This window comes from Dipodomys spectabilis, unplaced genomic scaffold (genome assembly GCF_019054845.1).
Source record: "Dipodomys spectabilis isolate Male_0828 unplaced genomic scaffold, ASM1905484v1 ptg000015l, whole genome shotgun sequence".
Classification (NCBI taxonomy): domain Eukaryota; kingdom Metazoa; phylum Chordata; class Mammalia; order Rodentia; family Heteromyidae; genus Dipodomys; species Dipodomys spectabilis.
In genome coordinates, this window is record NW_024870692.1 from 14,387,654 (window position 1) to 14,409,408 (window position 21,755).

Genomic DNA, 21,755 nt, shown 5'->3' on the forward strand with positions numbered 1-21,755 from the left:
TTCAGTGGGAAAAAAAGGGTGAAAGTTGTCATTATTTAAGTAAAGCAGTAAGAATCTAGTATGTCTGACAATCACCAGTGTGAATAAAAGCAAAAGAAAATCCACAGTGTAGTAGATGTGAACACACTATACTGCCACCCTTATCAAGATCTAGAGGTTAAACTAATAAAACCATTGTATTCAGATTGTTTTAAATCCATTGTATTCAGATTATTTTAAATCATATAAAATTACTCACTGGAAAGCAAAACTACAGCACATTTCTTGACAGTAATATAAGAAAAAGTAGAAGAGAAGAAAGCACAAAGCACACTGAAAGGCTTCATCTCTCATAGCAACATCATTCCATCTCCATCATACAAAAAGTAGAGTGCCCATCACTACCATGTGCACCCCTCCATTACCTCCACAGGAATTTTCCACAGAACACATCCACAGAACCACTTCAAGCTAAGAATCACCTCCAAGGAAGGCTAAGCACTTCATTTTCAACGTATGAGAGATCAACACAGGAGTAAAAAGACAATTATCAACCAGGGTCCTGCCGTGTTATAAGCTATAAAGCTGATGCTGTAAAGAGATCAATTTTCCTTGGCTCTCATAATTTTTTTGGGGGGGTCCAGTCGTGGGGCCTGAACTCTTGGCCTGGGCACTGTCCCTCAGCTCTTCAGCCCAAGGCTAGTGCTCTACCACTTGAGCCACAGCACCACTTCTGGCTTTTTTCTTTGTGCTTATGTGGTGCTAAGGGAATCGAACCCAAGGCCTCATGCATGCAAGGCAAGCGCTCTACCACTGAGCCACCTTCCCAGCCCCAGTTCTCATAATTTTTAATTGACAAATAAAAAGTCTTATGGGAATGATATGGGATTCTGACATGGTTTTTAGACATACTAAAGGAAAATTCTACAGTTATAAGGCTAAATAATTAGATGTATACTTATACAAAACTATTTTAGATTTCCACATATGACAAGTGAAGGAAATGTCACAACTAGTTTTCAAGGAGCATTTGTAGGAAGTTAGAAAGCACATGAACACAACAGTCACACAATAAATATTTGCTGAAAAATGAACTGATGAACAGGTCAACCAGGCTACCAAGGAGAGACCACTATGTGGCTGAGCCAAGGAAAATACAAGCTGACCTAAGAACAACTTATTATTCCAGAAAGAAGTGACCAAGGAATGATGAGGCAATATCAAGACAAAGTCATCAGCTCAGAGGAGCCATACCCACGGAGAAACCTGGGATACTTTTAATCAAAATAATGAGAAGCCAGGTGCATTAATGCATGCCTATAGTCCTAGCTCCCTCAATGGGGGATCGCTTCAACCCAGAAGTTCATGCCAGCCTGAACAAAATGCTGAGACTTGTCTAGTTTAAAAAAAAAAAAAAAAAAAACGAAACAGGGGCTGGGAAGGTGGCTCAGTGGTAGAGCGCTTGCCTTGCATGCTCAAGGCCCTGGGTTCGATTCCTCAGCACCACATAAGCAAAAAGAAAAAAGCCAGAAGTGGCGCTGTGGCTCAAGTGGTAGTGCGCTATCCTTGAGCTGAAGAGCTGAGGGACAGCGCCCAGGCCCAGAGTTCAGGCCCCATGACTGGACTCCCCCCCCCCAAAAAAAAACAGGGCTTGGAATGTGGCTTAGTGGTAGAGTGCTTGCCTAGCATGCATGAAGCACCATGGGTTCAATTCCTTAGTACCACATAAAACAGAAAAGGCCAGAAGTGACGTTGTGGCAAGTAGTAGAGTGCTAGCCTTGAGCAAAAGGCTCAAGGCTAGAGCCCAGGCCCTGAGTTCAAGCCCCAGGACTGGTAAAAAAAAAAAAAATAAATGAAATAAAATAAAAACCACAACAGCTGTTCTTGTGTTTTTCACAATTGTCAAGATCATGAAAGGTTAAGACTGAAGAACTGTTCCAGGCTGAAGTGGAACAAAGAAAAATGGTAAGCATGTTAACCATATAAGCTTAGACCCTAGATCTACAAATGGTATTACTGGGACAATCAGTAACATCTGAACAGTCTACTAAGACTGGTAATTTCAATCAAGTTAACTTCCTGATGGAAGAATGTCAGTGCACTTAGAAAATACTTGAAGTACTAAAGGCTAATGGAACATCACATCCATAAACTTTCTGTTTAGAAACACTAATGTAGTATTTGAGTGAATAGTACATTGGAGCTTTATGTACTATCTCTACAAATTTTCTATAAATCTGAAATTATTGCCACAGTTAAAAAGTAACAGGAATGAGAAAGAAAAATAGGCTATGATATAATCGTAATTAACTGTCAAGATCATCCATGCTGACTATTACCATAGTCAGGACTTGATACCTGCTAGAACAGACTCCTAGATACTGAGTCTGCTTTACAGCAAATGTGGATCTCTTAGTATAGACCTATCAGGTTAACTGCATGGCCATACATTTAAAAAGAAGAGAAATTGCAAATTCTGGTATCACATATAGCACTTGATTTCCTCAATTAGAAAAATAATAAAGCTTCTAAAAATAACATGGTTATCTTCAAAACTTTTATGGGATGAGATTTCTTAAACAGTATACAAAAAAAGCACTAGCCAAAAGACTATTAATATTCTTTAAAGAATTTCAATATATGCTATTAGAAGTATGAAAAAATTCTATAATACAAATACACAACAAGGTTATGATCCCAATATATATAAAAACTCAAGTCAATTTTAAAAAAACAAACAGAAAATAAATTTTAAAAGACAATGCATTTTTCTTATATGTGTACCAGTACTAAGGCAGGACTTAGTACTTAGGACTTAGTACTCCCTCAGCATTTTTAGCTCAACCTCCATTTCCTCAGATTAATAGCTAAAAATTGGAGAGCTGAAAATACCTAGGGTTAACAAGAATGTAGAGAGTTCTTATACACTGCTGGGAAATAAGTTGACAGTGTGTGATATTATGTATTAGAACAAAACACATGCATAACTTATGATGAAAGACATCCAATCATGGGTATATTCCCAACAGAAATGTATACAAGAATGCTTGTAGTAGCATTATTTTAAATAGCTCCAAAACTGGAAATAATCTGAGTATCAAGAGTGGAATGAATGAAAGGGAATTTATCTAAGTAAATTACGTTAACATATGTGAGGGAATACTATATATAATATATATAAGTATATGTAATATATAATGTATAATATATATTATATATAATACATATTATATAATATACATTATATAAATAATATATAAAATACTATGCTTTAAACATAATGCAGATGAATCACCTCCACATAATAACAGAAAAAGCAAGCTATCCTCAAGAGGCTAGTGAATGATTCCAACAAGCATGCACAACTCTCTGACAGAAACCTGAATGGCAGTGTAATGGAGGGAAGTAAATATGAGGTATGAAACGGGAAGGAGATAAATACAGGGTGAATATGAGGCATGTGGCCCAAATGGAGGGGGGTGAATATGAGGTATGTAGATGAAATGTCATAATAAAACATACTTAAAAAATAAATCAGAAGAATGGTTTCTTTTGCAGTTATTTAACCACTCAAAAAAGACATAAGGGGGGCTGGGAAGGTGGCTCAGTGGTAGAACGCTTGCCTTGCATGCCTGAGGCCCTGGGTTCGACTCCTCAGCACCACATAAGCCAAAAAAAAAAAGCCGGAAGTGGCGCTGTGGCTCAAGTGGTAGGTCGCTAACCTTGAGCTGAAGAGCTGAGGGACAGAGCCCAGGCCCAGGGTTCAGGCCCCATGAATGGACCCCAAAAAAAGACATAAGGGAGACTTCTAAAGCACTGATAAAACCTATCATAAAGCCTTTCAGTGCAAACCTCATCAATTCCACAACTGCAATATGTTACATTTGCCTGTATGCAATATATTTTTTTTAAAGTGCCCAAAATAATTTCTTTTTTCCGTTTACAATAGTCAATAATGAAAACACATCTTCTCTGGCCTTTTGGCCTCTCCTTGGTCTGACTCTTGCTAGAGTATTTCCTTTGTGATCCTCTGCTAGAGGGCCTGACCCAGAGCTTAGGCCACAGCTGCTGCTGCTGTACGTTATCAGCCTTGGAGAGCTCACTCTGTTCCATTCCATGTACCACAGTCCCAACCCCTTGCAGAGTGGGGAGAACATACTACTCAATATAAGGGCGTTTCAGTTTTTCCTTTCTTCACTCACCAACTATGGCAATGATTTCCTAGCTGTTCATCTTGTTTTTAATTATCTTCTGCCATCCATTCAAGTGTCAAACTGAACACCCTAATTGTCCCAAATTACAGAGGAGAAAAAATAAACAATCTTATACCCCTGGCATTTAAGACTATCACAATGCACTCTCTCTTTTCAGTCTCTAGTCTTATTTTTGACTAGTCACTTGCCTATTATAATTAAAAACCATCTATGACTTTTTTTTAACCAAACCCACTGTCCAGATTCTCACTCCAGTGCCTTTTTTCATCATAGTATTTCTTTAATCTGGAATACATTTTCCTCTCCTATTTACATGGCTACTATTCAAAGTCTATATGTATCTTCAGTTAATGTTTATTATTACCTATTATTTTCACAGCTGTTATTATCCACTTGGCACTTAATGTTTACCACAAAATTATGCATTTTTATATAAAACTATAAGGATCCTCCTAGAAAAGAATAAAATTTTGGACCTCATAGATGGGTAAAACTAAGTAAGTAAGCAATTCACCGATTTTCAAAACTGAATATCAACCATTTCAAAAAGCAATATTTAATAAGATGCCTAGAGGTTAACTTTATAATTTTGTAATAAAATAAAATAATGAGGGGCTGGGAAGGTGGCTCAGTGGTAGAGTGATTGCCTTGCATACATGAGGCCCTGGGTTCGATTCCTCAGCACCACATGAGCAAAAAGAAAAAAGCCGGAAGTGGCGCTGTGGCTCTAGTGGTAGAGTGCTAGCCTTGAGCTGAAGAGCTGAGGGACAGCACCCAGGCCCAGAGTTCAGGCCCCACGACCGGACCCAAAAATAAATAAATAAATAAATAAAATAAAATAAAACAAAATAATGAGCTAAGTGTCAATGGCTCACACTGTAATCCTAGCTACTCAGAAGACTGAGATCTAAGGATTGCAGTTCAAAGCCAGCCCAGGCAGGAAGGCCTGTGAAACTCTTATCTTCAGTAAACTACTACAAAGCCAGAAACAGAGCTGTGGTTCAAGTGGTAGGGTACTAACCTTGAGCAAAAAAAACAGTCAGCACCCACGTCCTGTGTTCAAATCCCAAAACCAGCAGGAAAAAAAAAAAAAAAAAAAGAATAATGCCTTATTTTTTAAAATACTAAAAAAGGGGCTGGGAAGGTGGCTCAGTGGTAAAGCGCTTGCCTTGCATGCCAGAGGCCCTGGGTTCGATTCCTCAGCAGCACATAAGCAAAATAAGCAAAAAGAAAAAAAAGCCGGAAGTGGTGCTGTGGCTCAAGTGGTAGAGCGCTAGCCTTGAACTGAAGACCTGAGGGACAGTGCCCAGGCCCAGAGTTCAGGCCCCACGACCGGACCCAAGAATGAATAAATAAATAAATAAAAATAAAATAAAATACTAAAAAAGAGGTGTTGATCATTTCAATCTTTACCTTAAAAGGCTCACATTATTTATGCTTTGTGTCCACTTGTATTTTTCCCAACATTTAAAACTTAATAATGCACTTTTGTAATACCCATTAAAGCAAATTTTAAAAATAATTTCACTTACCTGCTTTATTTTCTTACCACTTCAGCTTATTCACCTGTCTTGTATTGTATATGTATACACTGTTAGTATTTATGGCTGCGTGGCTGGCCTTCTATACATATGAAACATACACAGACATCATACACTCCTTACTACAAAAAGAAGGCAACAAGTCAGTGACATACCTGGGTTATTATTAACATTACTTTTAGGTGGTTTCTGAACTGGTTTAGGAAGATTAGATTCAGTCAAAGCTTTATTAGCAACAGCTTGTTGGGCCTTCTTTATGCTGCTCCCTTCGGATTCCCATGTCTGCTCGCCAAGGCTCAGCTGCACTGAAAACATCTTAGAAAAACACAGACAAACAAAATTATTTTTTGAGGAAATAGAATAGGTGGTCTGAGAAAAACAAACACTTCATAGAATCAAAATCTTAGCAGAAGAGATATTAGACTACTTGTAACAAATACCTTTTTTTTTTTTTTGGTCAGTCATTGGGCTTGAACTCTGGCCCTGGGTGCTATCCCTGAGCTCTTCAGTTTAAGGCGAGCACTCTACCACTTCAGTCACTGTGCCACTTCCAGTTTTCTGGTAGTCAATTGGCAATAAGAATCTCACAGACTTTCCTGCCCAGGCTGGCATTGAAAACCATGATTCTCAGATCTCAGGTTCCTGAATAGCTAGAATTACAGCCATGATTCTCAGATCTCAGGTTCCTGAGTAGCTAGAATTACAGGCATGAGCCACCAGTGCCCGGCCACAACAAATATCTTATTCCAGTTCAGGCATCAGTGGCTAGTGCTGGTAATCCTAGCTGCTCTAAAGTCTGAGACTTCGGGGCTGGGAAGTTGGCTCAGTGGTAAAGCGCTTGCCTTGAGCTGAAGAGCTGAGGGACAGTGCCCAGGCCCAGAGTTCAGGCCCCGCGACCGTACCCAAAAAAATAAATAAATAAATAAAATAAAGTCTGAGACTTCAAGGATTGAGGTTCAAAGCCAGCTAGGCAGAAAAGCTTGAGAGACAATCTCTAATTAACTCAGACAAATGCCAGATTGGAGGTGTGGCTCAAATAGTAGGGCACCAGCAGTGTGCAAAATCTGAGCAAGAGCACAAGGTCCTGGGTTCAAGTCTCAGTACTGGCATTGAGCAAATACACAAGGTTCTGAGTCGAAGCCCAAGTACTGGCACAAAAGAAAACATCTTATTCTACCTAGCAAAATAATTTTAAGACATTGTAACCAATTGTTTCATCTTACACAAAGGCTTAATAGCTCCACCTGTACATTTGAATAGAACAAATCAAGAAGAAATTTCTTCCCTAAATAGAACCACATTGTTAATGTCATTCAAATAATCTTCAAGGAAATAGAATAAGTACAAAGAATAAGATAACTGTAAGAAAAACTAAAATGACCTGTCACAATAATACATTTATAGAATCTAATGCCTTAAAAATTATGCATAGCAAAATGGAGTCAACAAGTCTGGCATTCGTATTAAACACCAAGAAAATCCCCACAAATTAAACAGTCAGTATATTCTGCCCATTTTAACCTCATGAATATTTCTCAACTCTTCCTCTTTTTCCTGACAACAATATTACACTGGAATCAGCTTTTCATAAAACTCTACCTTGAATATAATAATTTCCCAAATGATTGCTGCGTATCTTTCTCAAATTCAAACCCAACTGTGTCACCCTAACCAAATATTACCATTTTAGCAGAAAAACTTCTGCCTGCCCATTTTTACTCCATTTACACCCTTCCCTTACATATCCCACATTTCATACACACTGTATTTCCATATGAGTCCCAAAGTCAACTTTTAACCAATAAAATTCAGTTTACAGAATACACACAATAGATTTTACTATACATACTGCATGTTACTTTTTAATGTTAGCATAAAGTATTTATTAATTACAAAAAATATATCTTTGTAGAGAGATGATCAGGTAGAAAGAAATTAACCAAGTGATTAAAGTTAGCATGTGCCTCCAGATATGATACAATGAGAACAAATCAGTAATTCTGTACTATTATTGGTCAACAATGTTTCACCTGAACCTAGTCATGGGAAATAGTCAGATCTACACTATATATAAACAACTAACCTAGACTCTCAAAATGTCAATGTCATGAAAGAAAAATAAAAATGCAAATTTCAGACTAGAGGATATTACAGAAACATGAGCCCGGCTCCGGTGGCTCATGCCTGTAATCCTAGCTACTCAGGAGGCTAAGATCTAAGAATTGCAATTCAAAGCCGGCCCGGGCAGGAAAAGTCCATGAGATTCTTCAATAAATCACCAGAAAACCAGAAGTGGCGCTGTGGCTCAAGTGGTAGAGCGCTTGCCTTGAGCTGAAGAGCTGAGGGGCAGCGCTCAGGCCCAGAGTTCAAGCCCCATGACTGACCAAAAAAAAAAAAAAAAAAAAGAAAGAAAGAAACCAAAAAATATGATAAAATATGATTAATAAAAATGCAAATGTGATCTGGTGAAATCTGACTATGAGCTATATGATTGGGTTGGCGTTTTGGTTTGGTTTTTTGGCCATGGGTCTTGAAATCTGGACCTAGGCTCTGTCCCTGAGCTCTTCAGCTCAAGGCTAATGCTCTACCACTTGAGCCACAGAGCCACTTCCAGTCTTCTGGTGGTCAATTGGAGATAAAAAGTCTTACAGACGTTCGTGAGCCAGCTTTGAACTGCGATCCTCAGATCTCAGCCTCCGGAGTAGCTAGGATTACAGGTATGAGCCACCAGTGTCTGGCTACTATGTACAATTTAATTGTAACCCTCAAAGTTTGTGGGTTACAATTTAATTCCTAATCCAACAGTGTTAGAAGACCTCTAAGAGAGACTTAAGTCACAAGAAGTCTGTTCTCATGAAAAGATTGTCATTATCACAGAAGTGGGCTTTACAGAGAGACTGGGTTTGTTACCAAAGCAAGGTTAGTCCTCCTGTGCCCTTTTGCACTCTCGGGCCTATATAGCTCCCACTACGCAGTGATGGCTAGCACTAGATGCAGTTTTCTCCCTCTCAAGACTTCCTAGCCTCCAGAACATATTTTTCTTTATAATTCACTCAGGCTCTGGCTTTCTGTTACAAAACAGCAAACAGACTAGGACATCTAGTAAACATTAGTCCTTCGCTAACAGTTAACACGAGTTATACAGAAAATTGTCTTTAAACATAAAAGACTAATATAAGCACTTATGAGTGAATGCCACGAGAGCTGAAACTAACTTTCAAATTGCATAAGGACTAAGTTAAGATCTATCTATAGGGTCAAGAAATAAAAAGTAAGCCGGACACCAGTGGCTCATGTCTGTAATCCTAGCTACTCAGAAGGCTGAGATCTGGGGATCAAGGGTCAAAGCCAGCCCAGGCAGGAAAAGCTGTGAAACTCTTATCTCCAATAAACCACCAGAAAACCGGAATGGCGCTGTGGCTCAAGTTGTAGAGCACTAGCATAGAGCTGAACAGCTGAGGGACAGCGCCCAGGCCCAGAGTTCAAGCCCCATGACCAACCAAACAAGAAAAAGAAAAGAAAAGGCATTATGACAGAAATATTAATGATTAGTGAATCTGAAAGACACACAAGTTGCTACTGTACTGCTGTTTTCTGCAAGTTTTCAGTTATTCAAAAATGTGGGATGGGCTTTGGGAAGGTGGCTCAGTGGTAGAGCGCTTGCCTTGCATGCATGAGGCCCTGGGTTCGATTCCTCAGCACCACATAAGCAAAAAGAAAAAAGCCGGAAATGGCTCTGTGGTTCATGTGGTAGTGCACTAGCCTTGAGCTGAAGAGCTGAGGGACAGCGCCCAGGCCCAGAGTTTAGGTCCCACGACGGGACCCAAAAAAAAAAAAAAAAAAGTAGGAAAATAATTATTAATGAAATTAATTAGAAATTATTTTCTCCTATTTTGATTTACTTTTAAATTTTCCTTGGGATGTAGCTCAGTAGTAGCAATTGCCTAGCTTGTACAAAGGCTGAGTTCAACCACCAGCACCTTTCAATCTATATCTGACCTTATACCTGAATTTAATGTGACATTTAAATGACTAGCTCCTTAATTTTTTCAAAATTTGGCATTTAACAAAGAACTCTTCCACAAATAAATGTTTTACATTATAACCTAAACAATGCCTAAAAGAAGCCTAGGGCCACTGGCTCAGACCTGTAACCCTAGCTTCTTCAATTGCAGAGATCAGGAGGCAAAAGGTTTCAAGACCTCATCTCAACCAATAGTTGGTCTGGATGGTCCACATCTGTTATCCCAGTGACAGAGGAGGTTGGGATCAAGAGTGTTATAGTTCCAGACCAACTGGAGCAAAAGCTCACAAGACCCCATCTCAATAGGACACACCTGTCATCTTAGCTATGATAAGTATAAGTAGAAGGATTACAGGCCAGCTGGCAAAAAGTGAGACCCTATCTTTAAAACAAGCGGAATATCAGGGCACTGGTGGCTCATTTCTGGAATCCTAGCTATTTGGCAGGCTGAGATCTGAGGATCGCCATTTGAAGACAGCCCAGGTAAGAAAGTCTCTTATCTCCAAATAACCAGCAAAAAGATGGAAGTGGAACTGTGACTCAAGAGGTAAGTGCTAGGGGCTGGGAAGGTGGCTCAATGGTTGAGTACTTGCCTTGCATGCTGAGGCCCTGGGTTCGATTCCTCAGCACCACAAAAGCAGAAAAAGCTGGAAGTGGTGCTGGGGCTCAAGTGGCAGAGCACTAGCCTTGAGCTGAAGAGCTGAGGGACAGCACCCAGTCCCAGAGTTCAGGCCCCATGATCGACAAAAAAAAAAAAAGAGGTAAGTGCTAGACTTGAGCTAAAAGTTAAGGGACAGTGCCCAGGCCCTGAGTTCAAGCCCCAGAGCCAGCACAAAAAGAAAATAACCACCACAGTAAAAAAAGACTAGCGGCGTGGCCCAAGCAATAAAATCCTGTCTAGAAAGCACTAAGGTCTGAGCTCAAACCCCAGTTCTTCCAGAGAGACAGAGAAAGAGGGACAGAAAGAGAGACAGAGATGGAGACAGAGAAAGAAAGAGAGGTCTATGTGAATATTAGACTTGAGAATCCCAGTAGCCTCCAGAAAGCATATTAAAATTATGCTTTATGTATCAAACTGTCATCTTCTAAACAATACACTGGGTATTTCCACAAACTCAAAAGGAATAAGGTCAAGAGAATATCATCTCCTTGCCGAGACCAGTGGCTCACACCTGTAATCCTAGCTACTCAGGAAGCTGAGATATGAGGATTGTGGTTCAAAGCCAGCCTGGGCAGGAAAGTTGGTGAGACTCTTATCTCCAATTAACCACCAGAAAATAGGACATGATCCTGTGGCTCAAAGTGGCAGAGTGCCAGACTTGAGTGAAAAAGTTCAGGGACAGTGCACCTAAACCACCCCCCCCCCAAAAAAATCATCTCCTCGCCAGGCGCTGGTGGCTCACGCCTGTAATCCTAGCTACTCAGGAGGCTGAGATCTAAGGATCGAGGTTCAAAGCCAGCCCGGTCCGTGAGACTCTTATCTCCAATAAACCACTCGAAAACTGGAAGTGGCGCTGTGGCTCAAGTGGTAGAGCACTCGCCTTGAGCTGAAGAGCACAGGGACAGCGCCTAAGCCCAGAATTCAAGTCCCATGACCAACCCAAAAAAAAAAAAAATCATCTCCTCAATTCCATCACCCCACCATTCCTATTTCATAATGTTTTGTCCTAACAGTACTAATTTAAAACCCATTGGAGTTTTCTTTTTCTATTGCTTTCAGATATTTATAAAATCTTTCAGGTCAGTGGCTATCCATCAAGATTATAGAATTAAGACTTTGGTAACCACACACAACCAAAAATATAGTCTCTTTTAAACTCAATATTTGTGCCCTTACAATATTTCATATGTTGACATTCTAACCCTCAATATGATATTATTTAGGAGAAGGGACCTTTGGAAGATAATTAGGCTTAGTTAAGGACATCATCCTTTTATGGTGTCTCCATAATAAGATTAATTCTATAAGAAGAGAAAGAGGGCTGTGTATGGAGGTACACACCTACAATCCCAGCTACTAAGCGGTAGAGATGGGAGGATCCTGGTTCAGTGCAAGCAAAGGTTAGGGGGATCCTCTCACAAATAAGTCAAGAACTAGAGTCATGGATCAAGCAGTAGAGTATCTCAAAAGGATAAGAGCCTGAGTTCAAATCCCAGTACTTAGAAAATAAAAAGCTGGCTATGGTAAATCACACCTGTAAACCACAGCTAGGCAGGAGGAGGCAGTGGCAGGAGGATTACTGGTCAAGGCTGATATCAGGCAGCTTGATTTTTTTTTTTTTTTTTTTTGGTATGAGGTTTGAACTCAGAGCACCTAGGCACTGTCACTGAGCTTTTTCACTCAAGGCTTGCATTCTACCAATCTGAGGCACAAGCGCCACTTCAGCTTTCTGGTAGTTAACTGGAGATATGCGTCTCACAGACTTTCCTTCCTAGGCTGGCTTCAAACCACAATCCTCAGATCTCAGCCTCCTGAGCAGCTAGGATTACAGGCAGGAGCCACCAGCGTCCTGCTAAGGCAGCAACAGGATCTTAGTAATGTCTAGGGAAAAAAAATGTCTATAAAACCCACTGCATTCCACTTTCATCACAACAAATCGTTATATTCTTTAAAGCCTTGTCGATGAGGAATTAGGGGAAGAGAGAAGCAACAAAGACCACAGAAACAGAAGACAGAGAAAGACAGAAAGAAATAGTTCAGGGCTGGGAAGGTGGCTCAGTGGTAGAGCGCTTGCCTTGCATGCATTAGGCCCTGGGTTTGACTCCTCAGCACCATATAAGCAAAAAGAAAAAAAGCCAGAAGTGGCACTGTGGCTCAAGTGATAGAGCGCTAGCCTTGAGCTGAAGAGCTGAGGGACAGGGCCCAGGCCCAGAGTTCAGGCCCCACAACCGGACCCAAAAAATAAAAAAAAAGAAGAAATAGTTCATTAGCCCCTCCAAATATTTCAGTAAATCTATAAAGAATCAAGGCAAATTAGTATCTTGGCATTGCTTTATAAAACGTGAGGGGCAGGGTGGGGTCAATAACTATTAGCCATTTTATGGTAATTCAGTTCTTCACTCCACCAGGGTTAACATCAAAAAACGCCCTAAATTATAAACTAGTATTTATGAGCCTTCCAGAGGCACTGAACTAATTCAAATAAGTATAACTAAAATACCAGAATCAGAAAGACCCTAACCACAGTATTTCAACTCCTGCTAAACTAAACTTAGTTCAGGAATAAACAGTGTTCCTCAGAAGAAATGTGAGTTTCTGGGACTCTGAGAGTTGGAACACTTTCAATGAATGCTTAAAAACTCTTCCTTTCTGTGGAATAAAACTTGACCTTTACACCAAGATCTGAAAAGCTTACATGAAACAGCAACTAGCTCTCTGAAGTGAAAAGCATTTTTAACTAATATGCTCAAATTCTTGTAACATAACCTACTTTACAGATTTCCATTGGTACATAAATACATAAAAAATTATTTCTCTACTTCATAATATTTTCATTTTAACTTACAGAGCAAAGCCAAGAGGCTTTAAAAGAACTATTTTAAAACACCAAGTATCCTACCACCAAAACAGTAATCATAGCATCCTAAAAAACTTCTTTAATAATGATTTGGTTAGCTAGGTGTGGTATCAGGACTATAATTCTAACACTTTAGAGGTTGGGATGGGAGGATTCTGAGTTGTAGGCCAGACTGGGCAATACAGAAGATTCTGTCTCAAAAATCCAAACAACAAACAACAACAAAAATGACCTTATATACTCAAAGTAAACCATTATTAAAGTACAATAACCAAAGTGGCATCCCAAAATTAATTAGTCATATACTGTAAAATGCGTATTTCTGAAAATAGAAAAGAATACTAGCAATAAATTTATCTAACATTTTTCCTTCTTAAACCTGTTTTTAAGATTCAGAACAATGGGGAAAGCTTTTGCACAGCAGAGTTGCTTCAAATAAATGTTTTCCTGTCTTATGTTTTGTTTTTGCTTTTGCCTGCTAAGAACTGAACCTAAAACTATACATGCTATGCAAGCACTCTACCAATAAACTAGATCACCAGCCCATTCATTTGTTAAAAGTATTTTTAGAAGTCTCTTTAGGGGTTGGGAAGGTGGCTCAGTGGTAGAGTTCTTGCCTCACATGCATGAGGCCCTGGGTTCAATTCCTCAGCACCACATAAGCAGAAAAATCCGGAAGTGGCGCTGTGCTCTACCCTTGAGCTGAAGAGCTGAGGGACAGCGCCCAGGCCCAGAGTTCAGGCCCTATGACCAACAAAAAAAAAAAAGAAAAGAAAAGAAAAGAAATGTGAGGGGTTGGGTGTGTCACTTAGTGATAGAGTGCTTGCCTAGCATGCATGAAGCCCTGGGTTCGATTCCTCCATACCACGTAAACAGAAAAAGCAGGAAGTGGTGCTGTGGCTCAAGTGGTAGAGTGCTAGCCTTGAGCAAAAGAAGCTGAGGGACAGTGCCCAGGCTCTGAGTTCAAGCCCCAGGACTGACAAAAACATAAAAAAAAACGAAATATGAGCCCTTTTTCTGTCTTTCAGAAAAGCTCACTCACTGACATCTACATAGTTAACTAAATTTTTCACTCATTTATTTATTCACTCTTTCAACAAACATTAAATGAATGCCTACTACAAGGACCATTCAAGGCACTGGAAACATACCAAAGTAAACAAATACCAAATGAGCCCTGCCCTCACAGAATTTATGTTGTAATTGGGGAAGTAAAGGACAAAACAGTAAAGTATCTTCAGGTGTTACCGAGAAAAAGGGAAGGCATATGACAGAGATCAGGAATCCAGTTTTAGATACATTTATTTGAGAGATATATTAGATACTCAAATAGAGATGAGTGACAGGCAATTAAGTATACAATTAGAAAGTACAAGGAAGAGCTGGAGACTTAAATTTGAACACTGACAACAAGTAAATGTTATTTAAAGCTATGAGACTGTATGTAAAAATCACTAGGAAGCAAATGCAAGAGAATGAGAAGTTCAGAATCTGAGTTCTGGGGACTTACCATACTAAAAGGTCTGAGAGATTAGAGGGGAAAAAATAAAGAAAGAAACCTAAACTGTGGCAAATGAGCCAGACATATTAGTGTATACCTATCATCCCAGCACTGAGGAGGCTAAGGCAGGAAGATTCTGAATTGAAGGCCAGTCTGGGCTTCATGGCAACACTTTATCTCAGTGTAACAGGAATTGAATACATTTCACTTCTATCAAAGCCAGCCAACAGGTTAAGAAACACAAGGCAGCAATTATGGTATTTAACAAGGAAGTTACTATAGACCTTCACACGGCCAATTCTGAACAGTGGGAGTGGTAGGGACAAAATCCCAACTAGACTGAACAGCTAATACATACAACTCTTTTAAGTAGTTGAAGTTCTAACAGAAGAAGGCAGTATAGGAAGAATTATTGAGATATGGGAAATAGGTATATGAGTTTATGCTGATGGGCATGAACTACTGGAAGAGGAAGCTGCTGATACTGAAGAGAATAGGAAAAGGGAAAAAGCACAAGAAAAATGAAACTGAAGGAGCTATAATCTAGTACACAAATAGAGTGGTTGGCAGAGTTTAGACTGGGGTTCGGCACTGAGCCAAGCAAGTACCCATAACCAAAAGAGGTAAGAGACTAGAGTGCAAACAATGTGGAGTTTAAACTGAATGAAGAGCTAAGAACTAAGGTAAGTCAGGAATAGTAAAAAGGTGGTAGAGTCAATAGAATTTTTTTTTTGCATAAGAGATATTTGAACTCAGGATTATCCTTACTAGTGAGGTACTCTGCTGCTTGACCCATGCCTCCACTCCCTTTTGTTCTTGATATTTTTAAAATAGGGTCTTGCTTTTTGCCTAGGCTGGCCTGGATCTCAAACCTATTTTACAATTCCCTCTTAGCTGGGATGTCAGAAATGTACCACTACAACCAGCTTTTTCTTCTCTTATGATGGGATCTTTCAAAAGTTTTTCACCAACTGCGCTAGAAATATGATCCTCCAAGTCTCTGGAAATTGGTTCAAATGGGGTCTTACAAACTTATTTTTTCTTTTTACATGGGTGGGCCTCTATTAATAATCCTACAAATCTCTGCCTCCCAAGTAGCTAGGATTACAGGTGTAAGTACCAATGTCCAGCAGAATCAACAGACTTTTTGTAATGGAAGGACTGTTATAATCAAATTACTACAAGAAATGATCTAGAACTTAAGAGTTAAGAGTCAGAGACTGAGTGACTGAAACTAAAATAATGGAGGATCTCAATTACAAAATATAATTACATGAGTAAGTGGATGAAGGAGCAGAAACAAACTAATTGTATATTACCTTCTACGAAGAGAAAGGTCAGTATCTTGGGATAAAAATCTATTTAGATGTTAAAAATCACCATAAATTTAAGTAGGAAGGAGGCATAAGAAAATCAAAGCCCATGGGGCTGGGAAGGTGGCTCAGTGGTAGAGCGCTTGCCTTGCACGCATGAAGCCCTGGGTTTGATTCCTCAGCACCACATAAGCAAACAGAAAAAAAGCCGGAAGTGGCTCTGTGGCTCAAGTGGTAAAGCGCTAGCCTTGAGCTGAAGAGCTGAGGGACAGACCCAGACCGGACCCAAAAAAAAAAAAAAAAACAAACAAAAGAAAAGAAAAGAAAAAAGAAAATCAAAGCCCACCCATGAGAAATGTGATGGGACTATCCAAAGGTGAATAAATGCAATGAGGGATGATGAGTTAAATTTAATGTTCCAAAATGAATAAAGGCAAAATAACATTCAAAGCAGAAAGATACTGGACAAAGATAGGGAGATGTGAAGTAATCTGAGAAAGCAAACAGCTCAACATGATAAAGGGCAGAATCATATGAAAGAGAATAGTATACATGGCTGTCCAATATGGCAAGACACAACATTTTCTTTGCTAATGCTCAAACAAGAGATAGGGTGAATGAATTAAACAACTGTCCATAATGTCTTCTCAAAAGCCTCTAATAAGGAACAAGTGACAGATTTTAGTTCCACCTTATTTTCTTTAAGGGAGATGATAGAAAACAATAAACCCAATTTAGAGTTTGCTTTTCGAAGATTAACCAACACTTACAGAATCAATTGCTTCCACAACGTGTACAAAAATGTGTGATTATCATACTTTTTGTTGTTGGTGGTGATGGTGGTCTTGGGGCTTGAACTCTGGGCCTGGGTGCTGAGCTCTTCAGTTCAAGGCAAGCACTTTACCAATTGGGCCACAGCGCCACTTCCAGTTTTCTGGTGGTTAATTGGAGATAATACTCTCACGGACTTTCCTGCCCGGGCTGGCTTTGAACCTTGATCCTCCAGCCTTCTGAGTAGCTAGGATTACAACCATGAGCCACTAGCACCTGGCCTATCATACATTTTATAATATTGTATTAAATATCTATACTTAAAGTATGCACAATTGAGATATTTCAAACAAATGAATATAGCTGAATGTATTCATTATACATTTTTATAATATGTATATATGTAAACACATGCAACTAAATATAAATATACACTGATGTCCATTTTAAAGAACAGTAAGTAAATGCATAATCATACTACTGCTATACACAATGTTTATTAGGGAAGAATCTTAGAATTAAACATTACATTGCAGAAGATGTTTTAAGAGTTAATATTTGTAACATTTTACTTTAACAGCTGGGCTGGGCGTCTTTGGGCTTTTTTGGCTTTTTACTCAGAAGCCGAACATACTCAAGTGCTAGTATCAGCATTTATGAACTACTAAACAAGTCACATTTTTCTATGCTTGAGATTCTTTGTTTACAAAAGGAAATTAAGAAATCTCTATCTTGTAGTTTTGTTAAGGTTTTTCTGAGGAGCTAAATCTGAAAGAGCTTTATAAGCCATGATGATTATAGGATTCTTTACAGATTATTATTAATATAGAACTAAAAATCTTCAGATCATCTACTCCCCACTCCAGCAAATCAACATAATTAAGACCTGGCCTGATATTTTGATAAGCATATCTCACCACCTCTGGTCAAACCTTACCTTTGAATGAGCAGGCCCGCTTTCACTCAGAAGTTTATACTGGGGTTGGATGCTATTGAAACGGGCTAACTCATTTAACAGACACATTGGAGTTTTCTCTTTGGGGTTTGCCATTTTATCTTGGAGAGAAGCTGTAAATACAAAGGCTGTAAAGTTTTTGTCAAGAACGCCTTTACAAAATGGAAGAAAGTAGTTCTGAAGGGCTGGGAATGTGGCTTAGTGGTAGAGTGCTTTGCCTAGCATGCATGAAGCCCTGGGTTCAATTCCTCAGCACCACATAAACAGAAAAAGCCAGACGAGGCACTGTGGCTCAAGTGGCAAAATGCTAGCCTTGAGCAAAAAAAGAAGCTCAGGGACAGTGTCCAGGCCCTTAGTTTAAGCCACAGGACTGGGGGAAAAAAAGTTGTTTAGACTTTTTAGGAATCAGATTGTATATATGAATTATTTTCATGAACTTTTATATTAAAAAAATTCAAATTATCAAGTCTTCTATTACATGCAACAGAAATATGCATTACATTCTAAATAACAAATTAGGGTCCTTTGTTCTAATCTTAAGTTGCTCTATACATATATAAAAGCACATTTAAAGTTTAAGATTACAATAAATATTAATTTAGCTTATAAATTTTCCTTTCAAGAAATTCATCATTAATAGGTATTATTCCTAGTACTCTAAGATTAAATTTTGTCTACATTTTAACCTTTTGTCCATTTCCTCCTGAGGCAGCACATCAGAAGTTCTAGACCAGGGAATCAAATTCCAAAACTAAGTATTAGTTCTATTTCTGGTAACTGTAAGCAAAATTCCTTTTCTTCTTGTTACAGAACTTCTGAAAGTAAACAGCAACCAGGCATGGTAGTGCATACCTATAATACCAGGAGCACTCAGGAAGCTGAGGCAGCTAAGGCAGAACAATTATAAATTGTAAATTCAAAGCCAAATTCAAAGAGAGGAGGACAGGGGAGGGGAAGAAGGAGGAGTAAGGAGGGGTGCAGAGGACAATTCAGCAAATACCTTAACTCCTAGACCTGAGATAGTTTCCTGAAATATTTGCTTTGAGCCTTGATTATTTCATTACAATTATCAACCTTATCAATCTCTTTTAAAATTTTTATTGTTGGGCTGGGAAGGTGGTTCAGTGGTAGAGCGCTTGCCTTGCATGCATGAGGCCAGGGGTTCGATTCCTTAGTACCACATAAGCAGAAAAGGCTGGAAGTGGCCCTATGGCTCAAGTGGCAGAGTGCTAGGCTTGAGCTGAGAGACAGCGCCCCGGCCCAGAGTTCAGGCCCCACGACCAACAAATAAAAAGAAAAAAAGAAAATCACATAAAATGTTTATTGTTATTATAAAGGTTATATACAGAGGGGTTAGAGTTACAAAAAGTCAGGTAAAGAGTACATTTCAGACAATGTCACCCTTCCTTTGCTCTCTCTTATCAATCTAAAACAACAACAACTGAGCACTGATGGCTCATACCTGTAATCCCAGCTATTCAGGAGGCTGAGATATAGGACTGAGGCTCTGTTGGGCTGAGCAGAAAAGTCTGCAAAACTCCATCTCCAATTTGCCAGCAAAATGCTGGGCTACAGGGGTGGCTCAGGGGGTAGAGCACATGCTGTAAGCAAGAAAGCAAATAAGAGCACAAGCCTTGCGTTCAAGCGCTGGTACTGGCATAGAAAAAACAACAGAAGAACATTGTATTACATTACAATTGAGTTCCTTTTACCTTTTCCACAGAATATATACTCCTCTAGAATATATACTCTTCTAGAATATTTTAAAAAACATTTATTGTCATACATGTCCCTTCACATAAAGTTTTAAAATATTTGGTTTTGTACTCTATATATAAACAGCATTATGATAAATTTATCATATTCACAATTTCCTTTTTTCATGCTTTTAGGATATATCACATCACCTTAACCTGCTGTAGGATTTATACGACAGTACTGTAGCAGCTTTTATTCTGCTCCTAATTCAAACATTTAGGTTATTTCCAAGTCTTTGCTTTTACAGGAACATGTTGCCAAAGGGCTCTGGGAATCATTATCTAAACAACTTCCTCCAGAACATGAAAACTACTATTTCCCTGCAAGCTTGAAAACACAGATTAAAGCCACATAGTGTAATGTTTTGTAATTTCATGTTTACCCAGTGGCATCCCACTGGTATTTTAGGGGTATTTTTATTTGCATTCCTAGAGTACTAGGAACACTAGACATCTTCTCTTGTATTATGAATCATAAAAAACTGCGTCTGCTCTTTTTTTATTCATACTCCCATATATTGCAGTTATTGATCTTTTCTTTTACAGTTTATGCTTATTTTATGTCATATTTAAGAAATCCTTCCCTAATCTTCAAGGTCTTAACTATTTTATTTAAACACACTAAATTTTCTATTTTCTCTTAAAATGAAAGTAATAAATCCATCTTTCTTAAAGTAAGAGTAATAAATCTATCTTCCTGCTTCCATTTCAAATAGAATGAGGCTAGATAGGACGATGCATGCATGTAGGAGGGGCAGGGAAAAGTGAAGACAGGAAGAGAAAAAGAAGTCTATCCAATTTAACCCAAAAGTTGTGAAAGTAAGATTTTAAGAAGTATAGGTGGCTTCAAAGTATGCTGCCAATACAAAGGTTTTCTTTACAATTACAGAATCTTTTCCTAAAACTGTATATATGCATATATTTGTTTGAATCCCAATATTGGGATTTGAATTTAAGACCTCACACTTGCTAGACTGGCACTCTACCACTTGAGCCACACCTCCATTTCGGGGGTTTTGCTGGTTAATTGGAGATAAAAATCTCCTGGAATTAGCGCTGTGGTTCAAGTGGTACAGCACTCACCTTGAGCTGAAGAGCGCAGGGACAGCGCCCAGGCCCAGAGTTCAAGCCCCATGACCAAAAAAAAAAAAAAAAAAATCTCCTGGAATTGTCTGCCTAAGCTGGCTTCAAACCATGATCCTCAGCCTCCTGAGTAGCTAGGATTATAGTCAGCCAAGCCATTAGTGACTCTCTTTGCTGGTTGGAAACAGGTTTTTACTACTCTCACCTGAGCAGTACAACATCATGAATCACTGAAAGTTCAATTGCATTGCTAAGGAATTCATTTCACTACAAAGAGTAGCACATTTCTCACCGGAGAACCTCCTTTAGTATCCTCAGGTTGTAAGTGGTTTTAAACCAGTTATCAATATGCATGTTTTGTGAACCAAATTGAACAGTTACTGTTGGAAAATCTCATGCCCTTAGGACATCTCTGCAAACAGCTGCTTCCTCCGTCCACTTGGGCCCAATGCTATTTCCCTCTAAGGCTAATGTCCCAAAGCATGTAGGCCAAAGATTCCATGTCTTCATTTAAAAATTTACCCTCCCTTCCTCTAGCCAATCAGTACCTGCAGCTATTCACATGTTTACATCATTGCAAGAAACAAGGCTTGGATAAGAGAACTTTTATTTTGTTTTGACAATTTAAAAAAGGTGCAGAATCCTCTTCCCCCACTCAAAAAAAAAAAAAAGGAACAAGGGTTTTAAGTTTACAGAAATGCATCTCTAGCTTTTTCCTCACTCACTGGGAATATAATCAGTAAGAATGAACAGCAAAAAATAGGCTGATATGAAACATTGCATTAAGAGTGCTGCAAATAAAATTAGTGTCTTTCTCTGTGAGACAGGACTTGGTAAACATTCCAGAGCTGAATACAACCCAGTAATGTCATCTGTGGCAACAGGTAAAACCAAAAGAAGTATCTACAGGATACTAGAGAGTGGCTGTCAGCCTCCCACTTAGTTAGGACCACAGGCACACATCACATTTGACTTATTGGCTGAGACTGGGTCTTGCTAAATTTTTGCCTGGACTGGCTTCAAAATAAAATCCTCCCAAACTCTGTCCCCTATGTACCTAGATTACAAGGCTTTCAGTATCTCATCCAGCCCACAAATT

General features: G+C 39.0%; 1 protein-coding gene across 4 annotated transcripts in view; it reads right to left on the reverse strand.

Annotated features, from left to right (window-relative positions):
* Positions 1-21,755, reverse strand: part of Stau2 (staufen double-stranded RNA binding protein 2) — a 266,184-nt gene that overhangs the window by 236,771 nt on the left and 7,658 nt on the right. For 2 of the 4 annotated variants that reach the window (XM_042665978.1, XM_042665969.1), the window contains exons 2-3: positions 17,799-17,929; positions 5,890-6,049 (exon numbers count right to left, since the gene is read on the reverse strand). In XM_042665978.1, coding sequence (XP_042521912.1) covers positions 5,890-6,049; positions 17,799-17,912 — 274 coding nt within the window. In that variant the 5' untranslated portion in view covers positions 17,913-17,929. Of the gene's footprint in view, positions 1-5,889; positions 6,050-17,798; positions 17,933-19,729; positions 19,733-21,755 lie in introns of those variants that run through there. The other 2 variants (XM_042665994.1, XM_042665985.1) reach the window with 2 other exon arrangements.